Source organism: Microcaecilia unicolor, chromosome 3 (assembly GCF_901765095.1).
Source record: "Microcaecilia unicolor chromosome 3, aMicUni1.1, whole genome shotgun sequence".
Taxonomy (NCBI): domain Eukaryota; kingdom Metazoa; phylum Chordata; class Amphibia; order Gymnophiona; family Siphonopidae; genus Microcaecilia; species Microcaecilia unicolor.
The window spans coordinates 142486448-142504653 of NC_044033.1; the positions used below are offsets into that span (position 1 = coordinate 142486448).

At 43.6% G+C, this 18206-nt stretch overlaps 1 protein-coding gene across 2 annotated transcripts in view; it reads right to left on the bottom strand.

Moving 5' to 3' along the window:
* Positions 1-18206, bottom strand: part of KMO (kynurenine 3-monooxygenase) — a 112041-nt gene that overhangs the window by 79132 nt on the left and 14703 nt on the right. Inside the window, exons 2-3 of one of the 2 annotated variants that reach the window (XM_030196418.1) lie at positions 13583-13652; positions 6044-6141 (exon numbers count right to left, since the gene is read on the bottom strand). In XM_030196418.1, the coding sequence (XP_030052278.1) occupies positions 6044-6141; positions 13583-13652 (168 nt within the window). The remainder of the gene's footprint in view (positions 1-6043; positions 6142-13582; positions 13653-18206) is intronic. The other variant, XM_030196419.1, reaches the window with a different exon arrangement.

An 18206-nucleotide genomic window follows, 5' to 3' on the forward strand; every position in this document is an offset into this window, starting at 1 on the left:
TCCCTGATGATGTCACTCTCCCTAGACCTAGGCAAAAGCACACTGACCCAGAGAGGCCCAACCCACACCAATGCAAAACCGTGAAACACTTGAAGCCAGTACACCCAAAGAGAGTTAGAGCAACTCAGGCAACACACACACAGCTGTAGTGAAGTGAGACAATTAACCCCATGCTGCTGGAAGCTGCCAGCACAGAGAGACAGAGCCAGCTCAGAAAGGAAAGAGAAAAGAAACAGAAGCCAGCTAAGAAGCTGACCCCCAGGAAAGAGGTAAGTTTGAGAGGGGTTCAGACCCCAATCATAACAGGTTGTGCCAAAGGACAACATGTTTTTCACAATCAGGGTTGCCGAGGGGGGGGAGCAAGGGGGAGCAAAATTCCCCGGGCCCGGGGCCTCTACTACTACTACTATTACTACTACTATTTAGCATTTCTATAGCGCTACAAGGCATACGCAGCGCTGCACAAACATAGAAGAAAGACAGTCCCTGCTCAAAGAGCTTACAATCTAATAGACAAAAAATAAATAAAGTAATCAAATCAATTAATGTGAACGGGAAGGAAGAGAGGAGGGTAGGTGGAGGCGAGTGGTTACAAGTGGTTACGAGTCAAAAGCAATGTTAAAGAGGTGGGCTTTCAGTCTAGATTTAAAGGTGGCCAAGGATGGGGCAAGACGTAGGGGCTCAGGAAGTTTATTCCAGGCGTAGGGTGCAGCGAGACAGAAGGCGCGAAGTCTGGAGTTGGCAGTAGTGGAGAAGGGAACAGATAAGAAGGATTTATCCATAGAGCGGAGTGCACGGGAAGGGGTGTAGGGAAGGACGAGTGTGGAGAGATACTGGGGAGCAGCAGAGTGAGTACATTTATAGGTTAGTAGAAGAAGTTTGAAAAGGATGCGAAAACGGATAGGGAGCCAGTGAAGGGTCTTGAGGAGAGGGGTAGTATGAGTAAAGCGACCCTGGCGGAAGATGAGACGGGCAGCAGAGTTTTGAACCGACTGGAGAGGGGAGAGGTGACTAAGTGGGAGGCCAGCAAAAAGCAGATTGCAGTAGTCTAAACGAGAGGTGACAAGGGTGTGGATGAGGGTTTTGGTAGAGTGCTCGGAAAGAAAGGGGCGGATTTTACGGATGTTGTAAAGAAAGAAACGACAGGTCTTGGCAATCTGCTGGATATGAGCAGAGAAGGAGAGAGAAGAGTCAAAGATGACCCCAAGGTTTCGAGCTGAGGAGACACGGAGAATGAGAGAGCCATTAACAGAAATAGAAAATGGGGGGAGCGGGGAGGTGGGTTTAGGGGGGGGGGGGGAAATGAGAAGCTCGGTTTTGGTCATATTTAATTTCAGGTGGCGTTGAGACATCCAGACAGCAATGTCAGACAAGCACGCTGAAACTTTGGTTTGGATGCAAGGTGAGATATCAGGGGTAGAAAGGTAGATTTGGGAGTCATCAGCATAGAGATGGTAGGAAAAGCCATGGGATGAGATTAATGAACCAAGGGAAGAAGTGTAGATAGAAAAGAGGAGGGGACCAAGAACAGAACCCTGAGGTACGCCGACAGGCAGAGGGATAGAAGTAGAAGAGGATCCACCAGAGTGAACACTAAAGGTGCGGAGGGAGAGGTAGGAAGAGAACCAGGAAAGGACAGAGCCCTGGAATCCAAGTGAGGACAGGGTATCGAGAAGTATGCTGTGATCGACAGTGTCAAAAGCAGCGGAAAGATCAAGAAGAATGAGGATGGAATATTGACCTCTGGATTTAGCCAGTAATAGGTCATTGGAGACTTTAGTAAGCGCAGTTTCGGTTGAGTGGAGAGGGCGAAAACCAGATTGTAGTGGGTCAAGAATAGCATGTGAGGAGAGAAAATCAAGGCAGCGGCGGTGAACAGCACGCTCAAGTAATTTGGAGAGAAAAGGAAGGAGGGAGATGGGTCAGTAATTAGAGGGACAAGTAGGGTCAAGTGAAGGCTTTTCATAAGGAGAGGTGTGACCACAGCATGTTTAAAGGCAGCAGGGACAGTCGCAGTGGAAAGTGAGAGGTTGAGAATGTGACAGATAAAAGGAATAAGAGCAGGAGAGATGGCATTAAGAAGGTGGGTGGGAATGGGATCAGAGGAACAGGTGGTACATTTTGAGGAAGAAAGGAGAAGTGTAGTTTCCTCAATAGTAAGGATGGTCTCTCTCTTTCTCCTGCTCCTGATGGGACCCGAGTGATCGCATCCCGACATGAGCAGGAGAAAAAACTCTGGTGCCGGGCCCCCCTTGGAGGCTAGGGAGGACCCAGAGCTTCCTCCAGTGCTGCTCTTCTGCCCATTGCTTGCTGAGAGGCTGCTTTTCCTCTCAGGGAAGCATGCCCTGAGAGGAAAAGCAGCCACAGGGGCAGAAAGTCAGCACTGGAGGAAGACGTCTTCTGCTGGCGGGGCCTCGGGATCCCCGCCAGCCAAGGTATTTCAATCTTCAATCCTGTTGCGGCAGTGATCGGGGGAGGACGGCAGCGGCAGCGATCGGGGGTGGTGGCAGCGGCAGTAATCAGAGGGGGGCGGCAGCAGACAATGATTTGGGGGGGGGGGGGGGTGGCAGCGGCCCTGCTCCGGGCCCGGTTCAGTCTCTCGGCGGCCCTGTTCACAATACATTACAGCGGTTTACAAGTACCAGTAATAAAATAAAGAGTACATCAGAACCAAAATAGAGAATACAGACTATAGACAAACCACTCAGTGCCACAAGAGATAAAACTCATGGCACAGCTGGGGGGACAATAGGTGTGTTCAGAGGGGGAGTTTGGGAATAGCGCAGGCGGAGTCATGATATCCAAGCATAGGGGTCCTTTTACTAAGAAACGGTAAGCACTAACGCGTGCTTCCCATGTACCAAAATATGCTACCATGGGGCATGCTCAGGTGCGTGGCAGAAGTGCTTTAAAGACATACCTTTTCAATCAGCTTTTGGTCTAGTGTGACCTGTTTTTAAGTTATATCTTCACGTCACGATCTTATGAATTATCCATCCTGCTTTTCCTCCCCTTCTGTTGCAGCGGAAGTGCAGAACACTGTCTCAACTGTTTATCCCTTCTATCCCCCTTCCCTTCCTCTCTTATCTCTTTTTTAATTGGAGTTCTTTCCTTTTTCTAATTGATTAGTCTATAAACCGCTTTGAGAATCCTCTTGTTTAGGCATAAAAACAATTTTTTATTTCTTACTCTTGGATGATTTCTTGGTTTTAAATGGAATGCAATTTAATCATTCCACTAATGTACTTTTATCACATTTTTATTCTGATTATTGATTTTAGTATTGTACCATATTTTTGAAAGTGGTATTTATGTTTTGATATTGAACCTTCAGCACAATGGTGCAAGGTGAGTTATAAAGCAAAAAGAATAAGCAGGCTGTACTGTATACCAGTGGAATAGCTAGGGTAGTTGACACCCAGGGCCGGTCATTTTTTAACACCCCCCCCCCCCCCCCCCCCCGAAATCCAGTACTAGGCATACCGAGAATACAAAACACTCAGGACCTATAGAGCAATTCTACCATACCATAAGCAGTAATTTGGACGAGTCACACAAGGAAAAGGAAAGCATCTTAAACACTACAGTGAGCACTAGAACATCAATTCACCTATTGTAAAACGAAAACAGACAGATTAGTACAGATTGTCGATCCTGCACAGTCAATGCCAACCGAAAGCCATGTCTTTTTCACAAACACAGATACACCCTAATCCACTATAGAATAAGTAATCATAAACTTTCTATTTAGACAAAAATTAAACTGAACCCCCAAGATGCCAGACTCTGCATACAATGCAACACCACAGAAACAGAAAATGTCTTCTAGTACTGTGCAAAATATAAAGACAGCAGATGTAAATTTGAAAAAACTAACAAATACCAATCACCACTTTACAAATTAACAAATAGAAATAAAACAAATAATATCATTTTATTGGACTAATACATTTAGCTTTCAGAGGCCAAAACCTCCTTCCTCAGGTCAATTCAGTATAGTACTGTTACAGTGTCCTATCCTGACCTGAGGAAGGGGGTTTTGTTCTCCGAAAGTAAAATGTATTAAAATTAGTCCAATAAAAAGATTACCTTATTTACATGTTCTATTATAAACATTTATTAACACAGCTACAATACTACTTTATCCTAAAGCAAAAAAATAAAAATATATATTTACAGTTCGTTGTCTCTGGTTTCTGCTTTCCTCATCTTTTCACTGTCTTCCTTCTATCCAGCATCTGTCTTCGCTCTCTCTCTCTGTCATCCAGTGTCTGCCCTCTCTCTCTGCCCCTTCCATCCACTGTCTGCCCTCTCTCTCCCTTCCATCAACTTCTGCCCCTTCCATGCACCATATGCTCCAGTCTGCCATCTCTCTCTCCCCCTTCCATCAACATCTGCCCTCTATCTCTGCCCCTTCCATCCACCATTTGCCCCAGTCTGCCCTCTTTCTCTCTCCCCTTCCACCCACCATCTGCCCTTTCTCTCTGCCCTTTCAATCCGTCTGCTCTCCCTCTACCATCCATCCAGGGTCTGCCCTCCCTCACGCTCCCCCCTTCTATCCCTTCTCTCTCTGCCCCCTCTTTTCAGCCCCCAGTTCCAGCCCCTTTATTCCACCTGCCCCTAGTTCCAGCCCCAGCCCACATCTCCCACATGCCCCCTTTTTCAGCCCCACTATCCCACCAGTCCCCAGCCCTTTTCTCCCATCAGTCTCGAGCTTCAGCCCCCAGCCACTTCTCCCTGTCCTCTTTTCAGCCCCTAGTTTCAACCCCAGCCCTTTTCTCTCACCAGTCCTGAGCTTCAGCCCCAGCCAGTTCTCCCTGTCCCCTTTAAAGCCCCTAGTCCCCAGTTTCAGCCCCTTCATCCACCACATGCCTTGCATCCCCCCTTTTCAGCCCCAGACCCATTCTCCCACCTGCCCCAGGCATGGACCCATTTTCCCTCCTGCCCCCTTGTCAGACCCCAGTTCCAGCTTCAGACCCCTTCTCCCATCTGAGCACTCCCCTCCCCCCTCCCCTCTCTGAGCACCCATCTGAGCTCCCCCACCCTCCCTAATCCCCTTTAAGCACCCCTCTGAGCTCCCCCACCCCTCCCCAATCCCCTTCTCCCCTCCTTGATGCTCTCCCACCCTCCCTAATCCCCTTTAAGCACCCCTCTGAGCTCCCCCACCCCTTCCCAATCCCCTTCTCCCCTCTCTGAGCTCCCTACCCTCCCTAATCCCCTTTAAGCACCCCTCTGAGCTCCCCCCACCCTTCCCCAATCCCCTTCTCCCCTCTCTGAGCTCTCCCACCCTCCCTAAGCCCCTTTAAGCACCCCTCTGAGCTCCCCCACCTTCCCCAATCCCCTTCTCCCCTCTCTGAGCTCCCCCACCCTCCCTAATCCCCTTTAAGCACCCCTCTGAGCTTCCCCACCCTTCCCCAATCCCCTTCTCCCCTCTCTGAGCTCCCCCAACCTCCCTAATCCCCTTTAAGCACCCCTCTGAGCTCCCCCACCCCTCCCCAATCCCCTTCTCCCCTCTGAGTCCCCCCCCCCCGACCCAACAGCTGAGATCTGTTCTCCTGCTGCTCCTACCCTGTCCTGCCTTTAAAAAAAATTTTTTCGAAGCGCCGGAGAGTGGCAGGCAGCGCACCTCGCGTCTGCCCTGCTAGTAAAGAAGATCTCGTCGACATCGTCGTCCTTCCCACACTGAGTCCCGCCCACCCTCGCGGTAATAGGAAGTTGCCTCAGAGGGGGGCGGGACTCAATGTGGGAAGGGCGATGACGTCAGCGAGATCTTCTTTACTAGCGGGCAGACGCGAGGTGCGCTGCCTGCCACTCTCTGGCGCTTCGAAAAAAATTTTAAAGGCGGAGCAGTGGGAGCGGAGCACCCTCCCACCCGATGACACCCGGGGCGGACCGCCCCCACCGCCCCGCCCTTGCTACGCCACTGCTGTATACAGAATCAATATTACTCCCTCTGGATATGAACTAGTCAGTGCTCAGTCACTGAAAATGCTCTTTGATATAAATGCACTGTTATACTTCCACATAATTTGCCTTCTAGTACCTTATCCTCCATTCCAACAGCTTTAAGGGCCTGGAGTCCTCGATAAGAAAGAGCCAGATTGATACTTCTACCACTAACTCTTTTGGCTGTACGAATATCTACAAAAGAGAAAAAACAAATGTTAACATATTTTGCTAACCAGCTAACCACCAGACCTCTACTCAGAAATCTAGACTGCACCAACTTGACATTTTGTCCTTTAGATTGTAAGCTCCTCTGAGCAGGGACCGTCCTTCTTTGTTAAATTGTACAGCGCTGCGTAACCCTAGTAGCGCTCTAGAAATGTTAAGTAGTAGTAGTAGTAGTAAACATTCAGCAGTACAATCAAAAGATCAAGTTTATTACCTCACCCATGAAACGTGTGCCTGAGTAGTTTACAATCTAAAAAAAATGATGGAGTGAGAGAGAAGAGACCAACAGGACCTGATACATGAGGACTGAGGGGAGAAATACAATGTCATCAAAAAAGAGTGGGGAGGGGAAAGCACAAAAGGATAGTGGTGTGTTCCAGTGCGCAATTCGTACTCAACAGTCAACCATAGTCATCCATAAAAAGGAAGGTTTTGAGGTCAGTTTTAAATTGGAACAGAAAGGGAAGAAGTTTGAGAGCATGAGGTAATTGGTTCCTATGGCTATTGAACTGAAAAAACAGAACGTCAAATTGCAGTGGCAGGGATCTCGTGGAAAGAAGGAACAACAAGGATGTCTAATTGTGAGGACCGCAGTCCTAGAAGGGAAGTAAGGATTTATATAACAAGAAAGAAAAGAGTGGAGGAGTGGCCTAGTGGTGGACTTTGGTCCTGAGGAACTGAGTTCAATTCCCACTTCAGGCACAGGTAGCTCCTTGTGACTCTGGGCAAGTCACTTAACCCTCCATTGCCCCATGTAAGCTGCATTGAGCCTGCCATGAGTGGGAAAGTGTGGGGTACAAATATAACAAATAATAATTATTTAGTGGAGTAATTTTATACACCAGAATCAGAAGTTTGAAAGTGATGCTGTTGCAGGAATTACCACTATTGTTAGCAGAATCTGTGGTACTTCAGGAGTCAAACACCACACACCAGAATGAGAGAGAAATCTTCCTTATTTGCCAGCAAACAAAGTAGGACATCAGCACTAGGTCTCTTCTTCTCTTTCTCAGCTCTCTGTGTCTTGTGGCTTCTGTCTCAGCTCCTTCTCTTCTTCTTCTGATGTAAGCTGCTTCTGCTCCCAGTTATATACAGTTTTTAAACCCCTCTAGCCCCCCTTTCTCACCAGATGGTAAAGAATAGATTGATTACCCTGTCTGAACCAATCATCTCTACACATATATTCAAAATATCAGTTACATAGGTTTGAGATATTTCCTAAACTGACCTATGACCTGGGGCCTCTCACACTAGACAATGTGGCACCTATCTCTTGCATTTTATTATGATTAAATTCCCAGCTAACTTCATACAAACTGGGTTCTGGCATTCATTAAGGGGTCAAGGGCCAATCTTACTTAATAGCACACATATATGATTTGTTATTACTTTCAGAAAACCAGTCCTTCATTTAGCTATTGATCAAGGAGATGACTTGACTTTCCCTGACCTCTTTCACCTATTAGCTTCCTACACAGAACTCGCTAGGACTGTGGATAATTCAAACCAGATGATGGCAGACAAAGCTTCACTTGAAAGTCAGCCACTAATGTAACACTGAATTAAAAGATATTCTACATAGAAATAGAACTTACTAATTACACAGAATAAAACATATTCTAAAATAAGCAGAAATCAGAATTCCTTATAAGACAAAATCTAAATACTTATAATGGTATCTAGAATTATTTATCTCTACTTTATCTCCTTCTAACCAGCATTCAATCTAATCCTTTTAAAACTACAGTATGCCTGGCTCATAATGGTATCCAGATGTGGTAAATAATACCTATGAACAGTCCATCACTCAAAAAGAGACAAAGAAAGTTTCATTTCTCACTGACCTTTCTAACCTCTTAGTCTAGCAAAAGTTAGACATTTGAGTAATTAAAACCAGATGACATTCCTCCACTTTACAGGACTGAAGAGTTAAACACCAAATTAACAAATATGACTTCTTTGCCCAAGCTGCCTCAATGCGATGCGTGAGTGGTAATCAGTGGGCAGCCTTTAACAGGGGAGTAGCATGGTCATATTTTTTTATATCCTGTGATTAGTTTAATGGCTGTGTTTTGGATAAGTTGTAATCGCTTGAATTCTTTCAAATTGATTCCTACATAAAGAGCATTGCAGTAGTCAAGCCAGGAAATGATCTTACTCTCTTGGGTTTACCCCTATGCCTGGAGTCATAATGCCATTAATTAGCACTAAACTGCCATCAGGAATGGCTTTTCTTTCCACTCTGCTGAACTGTTGATGACAGATTGATCTGCACTTTCCATGTTTCATCTTGGGTGGGTGAAATCCTGTCTCCAGTTTACAAAAATACTGGCACCTGCTGCAGTTGCACAAAGGAAACAAATCTATGACCTAGACACATTTACACATGTATTACATCTTAAATGTGGAGTCAGTACACCAAACCTTTGACTCCTCTACTTTTCTACTTTCTGACTCTGACTCCGACTGCAGCTCCAACACCGACTCCTACTGATGTTAGGCTTTAAATTTTTGTTCTGGACTCTAAAGTACTGGTATATATAACTTTAGATCCAGGAGAAAGATATGTATATACAGTACAGTCTCAATTATCCAACATAAATGGGACTGACCCACTGTCGGATGTGAAAAGTCGGATAATGCAGACAACAATGAATAAACTCTTCAAACAATACATAAAGGCATAGAGTTCCCAATTTTCAAAAATTGTTTAACAACAACATTACAGCATATTCTGCAGCATGATTGGAGCACTAAAACATAAATTACTGTACATGTGCTTGTTCTAAAACAAAGATTATTAATAAAAATAAACGCAATGACGGCACCCGGGGGGGGGGGGGGGGGGACGACTCTATCAGATATGCCAGATGGTCAGATTAGCGAAGGTCGGATAATTAATCATCATCAATAATGTATAAAATGATACATTTACCATATATTACAATGTAAGTTTTTATTTTGAAGCTGTAGTTGATACATTTTTACTGACTCCATCCAAAAATGCTTCCAACTCCATGACTCTGATTCCATAGCCCTGTTTAAAATAATGGAGGAGTGGCCTAGTGGTTAGGGTGGTGGACTTTGGTCCTGAGGAACTGAGTTCAATTCCCACTTCAGACACAGGCAGCTTCTTGTGACTCTGGGCAAGTCACTTAACCCTCCATAGCTGCATTGAGCCTGTCATGAGTGGGAAAGTGTGGGGTACAAATGTAACAAAAATAAAAAATACTATTGCTTATGTGCGTATGTGAATATTTACACATGTAAATGCTACCACACTGCCTATGTGCTAGTCTGCAAATTACCCACTTAACTTGCATGTAATTGCAAGGGGGTATACACAGGGATGAAGCATGGGTGGGTCATAAGCGGGGCTCCCACATACACACATAACTTAAAGAATACTGCAAGTTACACATGTCCCTGCTGTACTTACTCCTTGATGTACCTACTGCCAGACAAATAAGACTTGATATTTATCATTCTGCAATGGTTCAAATTGAAAGTGCTCGACTCTGGAACACTTTGCCATACGGGATACAAATTATCAGCTCAGTTTTACAGTTCAGAAAGCAATTGAAAGCTTGCTTGTTTTCACAAATGGATGGCTCTTGAGATTTTTAGATTTTAATAGTATACCTGCTAGTTGAGTTTTGAAAGTAACAGTCAATGATGTAAGTTTTAAGTAATGTTAAGTTTTGTTGTGATCTTGTTTTGTGTTTTTATTGATTTCATGTGTTTTACTTTGTACACCAACTAGAATTGTCAGATACCAGGGCTAAATATTTTAAATAAATAAAAAAAATAAATAAACTTAGGCATTCACATGTATACCAGCTTTATGGCCATCATGTTAATACCCAGTTCCATTACAATCCTATAAGTGAAAGCAGACACCTACTTTGCTTTATGGAACAGGCTCTTACTGCACACCCTCTGGACACTTAATTGGAGACATCTAGTTACAGAATTGACCCCAAAGTGTTTTCAGAACCCCTATGCATTATTTTTTGGGGATGGAGGGGGATATTGCTCATGCTTTCCAGTAGTAGCTCAAGGTGAGGTACATTCAGACACTGCTTTTTTTCTAAGAAAAAAGGTGCTAATGTTCATAATTATTTCTAGAGAGATTTGTAAATATTTTGATTGGTAACTTATGATTATTTTTAATTTGTATACTTTTTTTTACTGTACATCTCTCAAATGTTGGAGATTGTTAACTGCTATGAATCCTACTTGGAAAAAACAGTATTATATAAACATCAAAAGAATAGAATACAGGGGCGGGGGGACGACGACGCTGGAGAACACTGAGACGGATGGCCACTTGAAACAGTAGCTCTGGCAGGAAAACATAAAAAGCATTGAAAAGCAACAACAAAATCACGCTGAAAAGGTTTAAAACTGATCAGCTTGATAAAAGATGAAATATTGAACCCTTGTCACCTCAAAAATCAACTTCGGGCAAACCGGAGAAGAGACCTCACTCATAATACTGAAGGAAATAAAGGGCCTCAGAGACCTGATGACAGACATCAAACAGGATACATCAGAAATAAAAACAGAATTGGAGCTGCTAAAAGAAGACTTTGATCAGATCAAATCAAGGGTAGAAACCTTAGAAAATAATGCCCTTGTAGCGGATGAAAAATTCAAAGATCAGACATAGAGTTGGATGGGTGGGATATTTTTGGAAGGCATGCAAATGCAATGGGGGGGGGGGGGGGACATGAGCATGGACAGGATATGGGTGGGGCTTCCACTTATATGTGTAACTTACAGAGTACTAGGTAGCAGAAGAAAGGGTTCAAAACAGTGGCGTAGCCACAGGTGGGCCTAGGTAGACCGAGGCCCACCCACTTAGGGCTCAGGCCTATCCAACAACATGGTAATGAAAATGCTGCTCTCCACAATATTGGCACCTTCGCATGCTCAGTTTTCAGCGCATACCTGCTGCAGACTACCAAGGTGGAGACTGGAGAGAAGCATTTTCCCAACAGCTGAGATATTTTTTTGATGTGGGGGTGGGGGAGAGAACATTTGGTGCCCACCCACTTCTTGCCTAGGCCCACCCAAAATCCGCTGTCTGGCTACGCCCCTGGTTCAAAAGTACACAAACAGAAACAGAGAAAAAAAAAGCACAAATGGGCCTTCAAGACTGGAACAATCAAGAGTCTTTAAATAGATAGACCCGAAGGCTGTGTTTCGGCATATCTATGCCTTCCTCAGGAATCAATATGAGTGAGTATTCTCTAAAGAAACACAAAAAGTGTTAACAATATTCCTCAAGACAACACTGCAAACATAATCAAAAGAGTAACATTTAAAAACGCTGCAGTGCATGTGCTGCATTTATCTGCTCCAATGTGGGAAATAAATCCAATGGGAATGCGGGCAGCAAACACAAATCTAGCCACGTCTTTATAATGCCATGGCTTCAACAATTACCTCATGGGCATGAAGCGGATTTCTCATTCATACATCCAGTTTTTCAAGCTCTTTCAAAGTTCAATCTACAATTCCAAAGCTGTCTTGGAGGAATTGCCAGCTTATTGGTTTGTATCTTATTCCATCTTATTTGGTCTCCTATAATAGTCTTCACTGATTTTTCCTCTCAGTGATTTATGCTTGATTGTTGCTTGTTCCTCCACTTCTACATATTTATATACACCTTCTTGTTCAAGCTCATTTATCTCATAGTCATCAGTCAGAGGGATGATTTAAGTTTTGCTCAACTTTCCTCAAGGAAAGTTGTCTTAGCACTTTGTCCAGCCTAAAAGTCATCTTTATGTCACCTGAGAAGCTTTACACTATTTAGAGTTGTTCTGCTAATTGCTGGTCATTGGAATTGTAGAGTTTCAGGTCATCTACAGATAGAAGCTCCCCTGTTAGCCTCCACACGAGGCTCCCCTCCAGTTTCAAACCCCTCCGCTTCTGCGGGGGTCACGCCATGCAGCGCGTCCAAAATGGCGCATGCTGCCAGCTCCACTGAGTGGGAAGAAACCGCTCGCCATGCTCGTGCCGGCCCTGATGTCTTAAGAGCACGATTTACAGAGCCCTGCTGCTGATCTGCGCTTGCCACAATGGGAACAGCGCTTAACAACCTCCGCAGCCATCACTGAAAATGGCGGAAAATTCAAAATGGCGGATTTGCGCCAAAAATGTCCCAATCACGGGCCCTCCCCAGAGGAGCTACAAAACGCTCTTACCTCACCAGACCGAGTCCCAGAGCTCCGGTCACGCTGTACAATCAGAAGAAAACCTCTTTTCTGGAATCGCAGCACCAAAGCGCTAAGTGACTTTTTTTTTTTAACGCTGTGAGGAAAGTTAGAGGCAACAGCAATAGAGGCAAATTTCCAACTCCAGAAGATCAGTAGAGTGGGAAAGGCAGGGAAAGGACGAACCAATGTGCCTGCATCCACAAAGGAGAGTGTGGGAAAAGACAGGGACAGGGCAAACCTATGTGTCTACATCCACATCGGGGGCCGGATAAGGCAGGGAAAAGGGTGAACCTATGTGCCTTTAAAGTGGAGCTGCAATAGCCCCCAACACCCCTGCTACCACTGGCCAAAGCACAGGAGCCACCCCAGGCAGATTTTTTGAAGGAGCTGAATAAGCTGCGACCACCCTACTGGGGAGATAGAGAATACTGAAGAGGTAGATGGAGCTAGCTGGCCATGAGGCACTATGGTTTTTCAGTGCTATCTCCCCCTGCTGGTTGATGGACACAACTCCATTCGTAATGGATTCATCTGCTTGATGACAAGGAAATCCAGTGTACCTGAATGTAACTCACCTTGAGCTACTACTGAAAAAGGTGTGAGCAAAATCTAAACAAATAAATAAATACATAAAAAAGGTACTGTACAAGCTGAATTTGTTCAGCAGTTAATCAGGGACATATAACTGTATGCTGTGGACTCATTCAACCACCCCTCCCAGCAGAGTGGAGATTTTGGGAAGGGATGGGAAGACATTGAGCAGGTAGAGGAACAGATCCTTAAAGGACAGTCTCCCTCTCCCTCCAACCCCGCTCTTGGGACCCTGAAATATATATATTTTTAAATTGTTCTGTAACCCCATGAATCTGGTTCTCTGAACTGTAGGTTCACTGAGGACTGGCAACACATAATTTTTCCAGCATTGAAGGAGACGTAGACATATGTCTGATTTCCAATAGTGTACCTGAAAAATATGTAAGCAGTAACGCAACTCTCGCTACTGTCCATACGCTGACAGTAATAACTGTGGAGCCATTTGTGATGGTGTTATATCTAGTTTCTGCATGCTGTGATCTGTGCAATGCACCCTACCCACTCTTCTGATGAAAGAGACATGAATGAGGTGCTAAATACATTTCTGTTACATCCTGTTATAAGTATGTCAAATAGTAATTTACAGTTACCTTCTCTCGCTTCATAAAGATGAACTTGAAAGCCTTTCTGGGCAAAGAAACAAGCATTTAAAGCACCAACCTAGAATTAAAAAAAATGTTTGATTATGAATGTAGCACTCCATCTAATGTACTCACTGGAAAGAGGATCAGGAAGTTCAGAGGGGATTTTTACTGACAAGGGAAAGTACAGGGGATTCCACTTGTCCATGTTCAGTTCTCGAGGGCTACAAGACAACCAGGTTTTCAGGATACCCCTATTCTATTCTAGTCTACTGGAGTCTTATATACCGCCAGTTTTCCAAAAAAGATTCATGGCGGTTTACATAAGAAGAGAACTCTACGATAGAGAGAAATAATATATTGAGGGAACTCTACAACAGAGAAAAAATAATAAAACAAATTAAAATATACAACTAGCAGATTCCAATTACTGATCAAATAGATAAGTCTTTAAAACTTTCTTAAAAGCGAAGTAGGAAGGTGAATGTCACACATTGAGCATGCAAATTGGTGGGAAAATGTGGGATACAAATGCTACAAATAAATAAATCGGATGGCAATATATTCTATAATCTTGTCCCAAAGAAAGGAAAAGAGTCCTCAACAATAGTTTTAAAACGTACATTTTTCAAAGAAGAAAAGCCTACTTTCAAAGTTCTCACAAAACCCAAATTTCTACTGAGAGAAAGGAAAAAAGCAATTCTCCTAGCCCCTCTGAATTTAATCCAAAAACTGATTTGAAAATTAAACATAATATCTTAAAATGTATATGCTGATGTACTGATAACCAATGAAGATTACGCATAGAAAATGACACACTATCAAAACGGCCCAGCCCAGAAATCAGCCTGAGAGCTGTATTTTGCAGCAACTGTAGACGATTATGTAACTTACGTGTAATCTGAAAGTATAACGAATTACAGTAATACAGTTGAGGCAGCAAAACTGTCTGAGCTAGAAACCTGAAATCCTCCTGTTGCAAATATGATCTTATTGTCCTCAATTGCCTGAGCTTATAAAAAAATCTTATACTAAGCACATGTTGTTTTCAGATATCCCTAATGAATATGGATGAGAGAGATCTGCATATAATGGATGAGGTGGGAATGCAAATATATATTTCTCATGCATATTATTACTAACTTCTATCAACAGTAACTACTTGCAATTTTGACTTGCTTTCCTTTCTTATTCTTATTTGAATTATTCTTACAAAACATTTTTATACAAAATCTGTTTCCCTTTGATGGCAAAGGGATAATTCAAATCCAACAATTTAAAACTCAAATACACTCATACTCTTGCATACCAAACATACTATTTCCCACTTCTATCTGGAGACCTTAAAAAGCGATATTGACTTCTAATCTCTCATTCAATCCATCCTTATTTTACATCAGACAGACCACGGTATTCTGTATCATCTGAAGCCTTTTCAGCTTTTGTTTTGAAATACCTAAAAATATAAAATTACAATAATCCGACTTTGACAGTATCAGTGATTGAACCAAAATTCAGAACTTATCCAAAAAAAACCTCCACTTTATCCGTCTCAGTTTTCTAAGCAGGAAAAAAGGAGCTTTTAAGAAGACCTCAATACATGGAGACTCTGGTACCAGTACCAGTACCACTAGTCTCCCATCTCCTTTCACTGTTGTACTGAATGGATACTCTTAGGAGTATAACATAAGTTAATCATGCTCATTTTCTACTTCACCTTCAGGTACACGGTGTGCTTCTGCAAGGAACTGCAGAAAACCTCTGAAACAATCAGGTGTTGACAGGGCCGGCCCAACAATTAAGAAAGTCTAGGTGGATGCCTAGAGCAGCAGCTTCAGTCAAAGCAAAACAATAGGTCCTGACAGCCTCACAAAGCGAAAACTCCATCATTGCTTACTTTAATCTGCATTTTTAGAGGAAGTTTGTGTGATGATAATTGTTGAGTTTAATTATCAAAATCTTAGATGGACTGCAGGCTAGGGGGTTGGAAGTTAATTGAAGGGAGGAGGGAGAGAGGCTGATGGTTTGTCTAGGGCCCACACCACTCTTGGATCAGTTCAAAGCATTTACCCCCCCCCCCCCCCCCCCTCTAATAACAAGAAAAAGGTTCTTTCTATGTTTCTCCAGTGGATCCCAGGAGTTGTTTCTCATGGAGGGGTGTTCCTGCTCCCATCTCCTTCCTACTGGCTCCCTACCAGCATTCTCTTCCAGTATTCTAAGAACATAAGAACATAAGCCTTGCCATACTGGGACAGACTGAAGGTTCATCAAGCCCAATATCCTGTTTCCAACAGTGGTCAATCAGGTCACAAGTACATATGGCAAGATCCTAGAACAAGACTATGATAAAATGAGAAGAACTGCAAAGATCAAAAATTTACATCAGGCGTGCATGCGTTCAAAAACACCATCCTGGAAGGCTGGGCCAGTTATATTCCATGTTTTAAAAAAGGAGGAAGGAAGGCTAAATGATAGCTGGCGTGGTTAAAAAAGTGACGTGAAGGAAGCTATCCGAGCTAAAAGAAAATCCTTCAGAAAATGGAAGAAGGATCTGACTGAAAATAATAGGCAACAGCATAAGAACGACTTTGAAAAAAAGACTGCGATGGAGGCAAAACCACATAGTAAAAACTTTGTTAGGTATATTAGAAGCACGAAGCCAGCAAAAGAATCAGTTGGACCGCTAGATGACTGAGGGGCAAAAGGGGCACACAATGAAGACAAAGCCATAATGGAGAGATTAAATGAATTCTTTGATTCAGTCTTCACTGAGGAAGATTTGGGAGAGATACCAGTGCCATAAAATGTATTGTACTATTTTGGGATCTTGCCAGGTACTTGTAACCTGGATTAGCCACTTTTGGAAACAGGATGCTGGGCTTGATGGACCTTCAGTCAGTCCCAGTATGGCAATGCTTATGATCTTATGTAAGAAAACAGATTTTATGCTGCTTATACTAGTAATAAGCAGTGGATTTCCCCAAGTCCATCCTAATAATGGCTTATAGACAGACTTTAGCCAAATCTTTTTTAAAACCTGCTAAGCTAACTGCTTTTACCATTTTCTGGCAATGAACTCCAGAGTTTGATTACAAGTTGAGTGAAGAAATATTTTGTCTGATTTGTTCTAAATTTACTACTGAGTAGCTTCATTGTGTGCCCCCTACTCCTTGTATTTTTGGAAACAGTAAACAAGTGATTCACATCTACTATTTCCACTCCACTCAATATTTTACAGACTTCTATCTATCTCCCCTCAGCCGTCTCTTCTCCAAGCTAAAGAGCCCAAGCATCTTTAAACTTTCTTCACAGGAAAACGTCCTCTTATCATTTCGACACTCTTCTCTGTACCTTTTTTAATTCTGCTATATCTGCTTGGTCAACTTAAACTCTCTAGAAACCTATGAGGGGGAGAACGAGGGGGTTAGAGAGAAGGCGGATGCACAAGGCACTTCAGCCAATCTATCCTTGCCTGACTCATCAAAATCCCATGAGTAATGGATGTCACATCTGGGCTGGAAAGACACAGGTAGGATCACCAGAGAAAACCATTTTGCATCAAACTTTCAGACAGGAAGAGTCAAGCAATTACTAGTAACTGGGTCTATAGTAATTTTGCTCAAAACAGAACCGGCTACAGTGAAAATTAAAGCCAGGAAAGAAAAGATTTAGCTCTGGCTACAGCATAATGATAGACAAGTAGGCAGTGCACACACAGCATCAAGAAAGCACATCTGGAGAGAAAACTGTGCTGTCTTTGTTTTCATCCTTGAGGGTACATTTGTTTGCTGGTTGCCAGTGCCTGGGTCTTGGAAGGAAAAGTTCAGGAGGAAGCTAGGAAAGTACCAGGCAGAGATAGGGGATTTGGAAGAGACATGTGGGCTAGGATAGAGAAACATGCATATACAGCTTGCTTATGTTTGACGCTAGTTCACTAGTTAGCTGGGCATGTCTTGGGCATGACAAGGAATTGTTCCCAGGACCAACATCTCTCCCGCTCGTTTCCCCCTCTCTCTCCCTTCCCTCCTTATCCAACATCTCTTCCTCTCTCCTCACTCCATCCCCTCTGCCCCCCCATCCCTTCACATTTCAGGGAGGGAACTAAACACCTATGTCCTAAAAGATCAAAGTTGGGAGTTACACCTGCTACCAAGCATGTTTAGAATCTGATAAACAGCTGCTACTCAGCAGTCCTCCACTGAAGGGATGAGGGGAGGGGGTTTTGTCCCCCCCCTCCCCTCCAAATGCCAAACTGACAAGGGAAACTGGTCACTGTGACAGAATCGGGATAAGTACATAAGTAATGCCATACTGGGAAAGACCAAGGGTCCATCTAGCCCAGCATCCTGTCCACGACAGCGGCCAATCCAGGCCAAGGGCACCTGGCAAGCTTCCCAAACGTACAAACATTCTATACATGTTATTCCTGGAATTGTGGATTTTTCCCAAGTCCATTTAGTAGCGGTTTATGGACTTGTCCTTTAGGAAACCGTCCAACCCCTTTTTAAACTCTGCTAAGCTAACCGCCTTCACCACTTTCTCCAGCAACGAATTCCAGAGTTTAATTACTCGTTGGGTGAAGAAATATTTTCTCCGATTTGTTTTAAATTTACTACACTGTAGTTTCATCGCA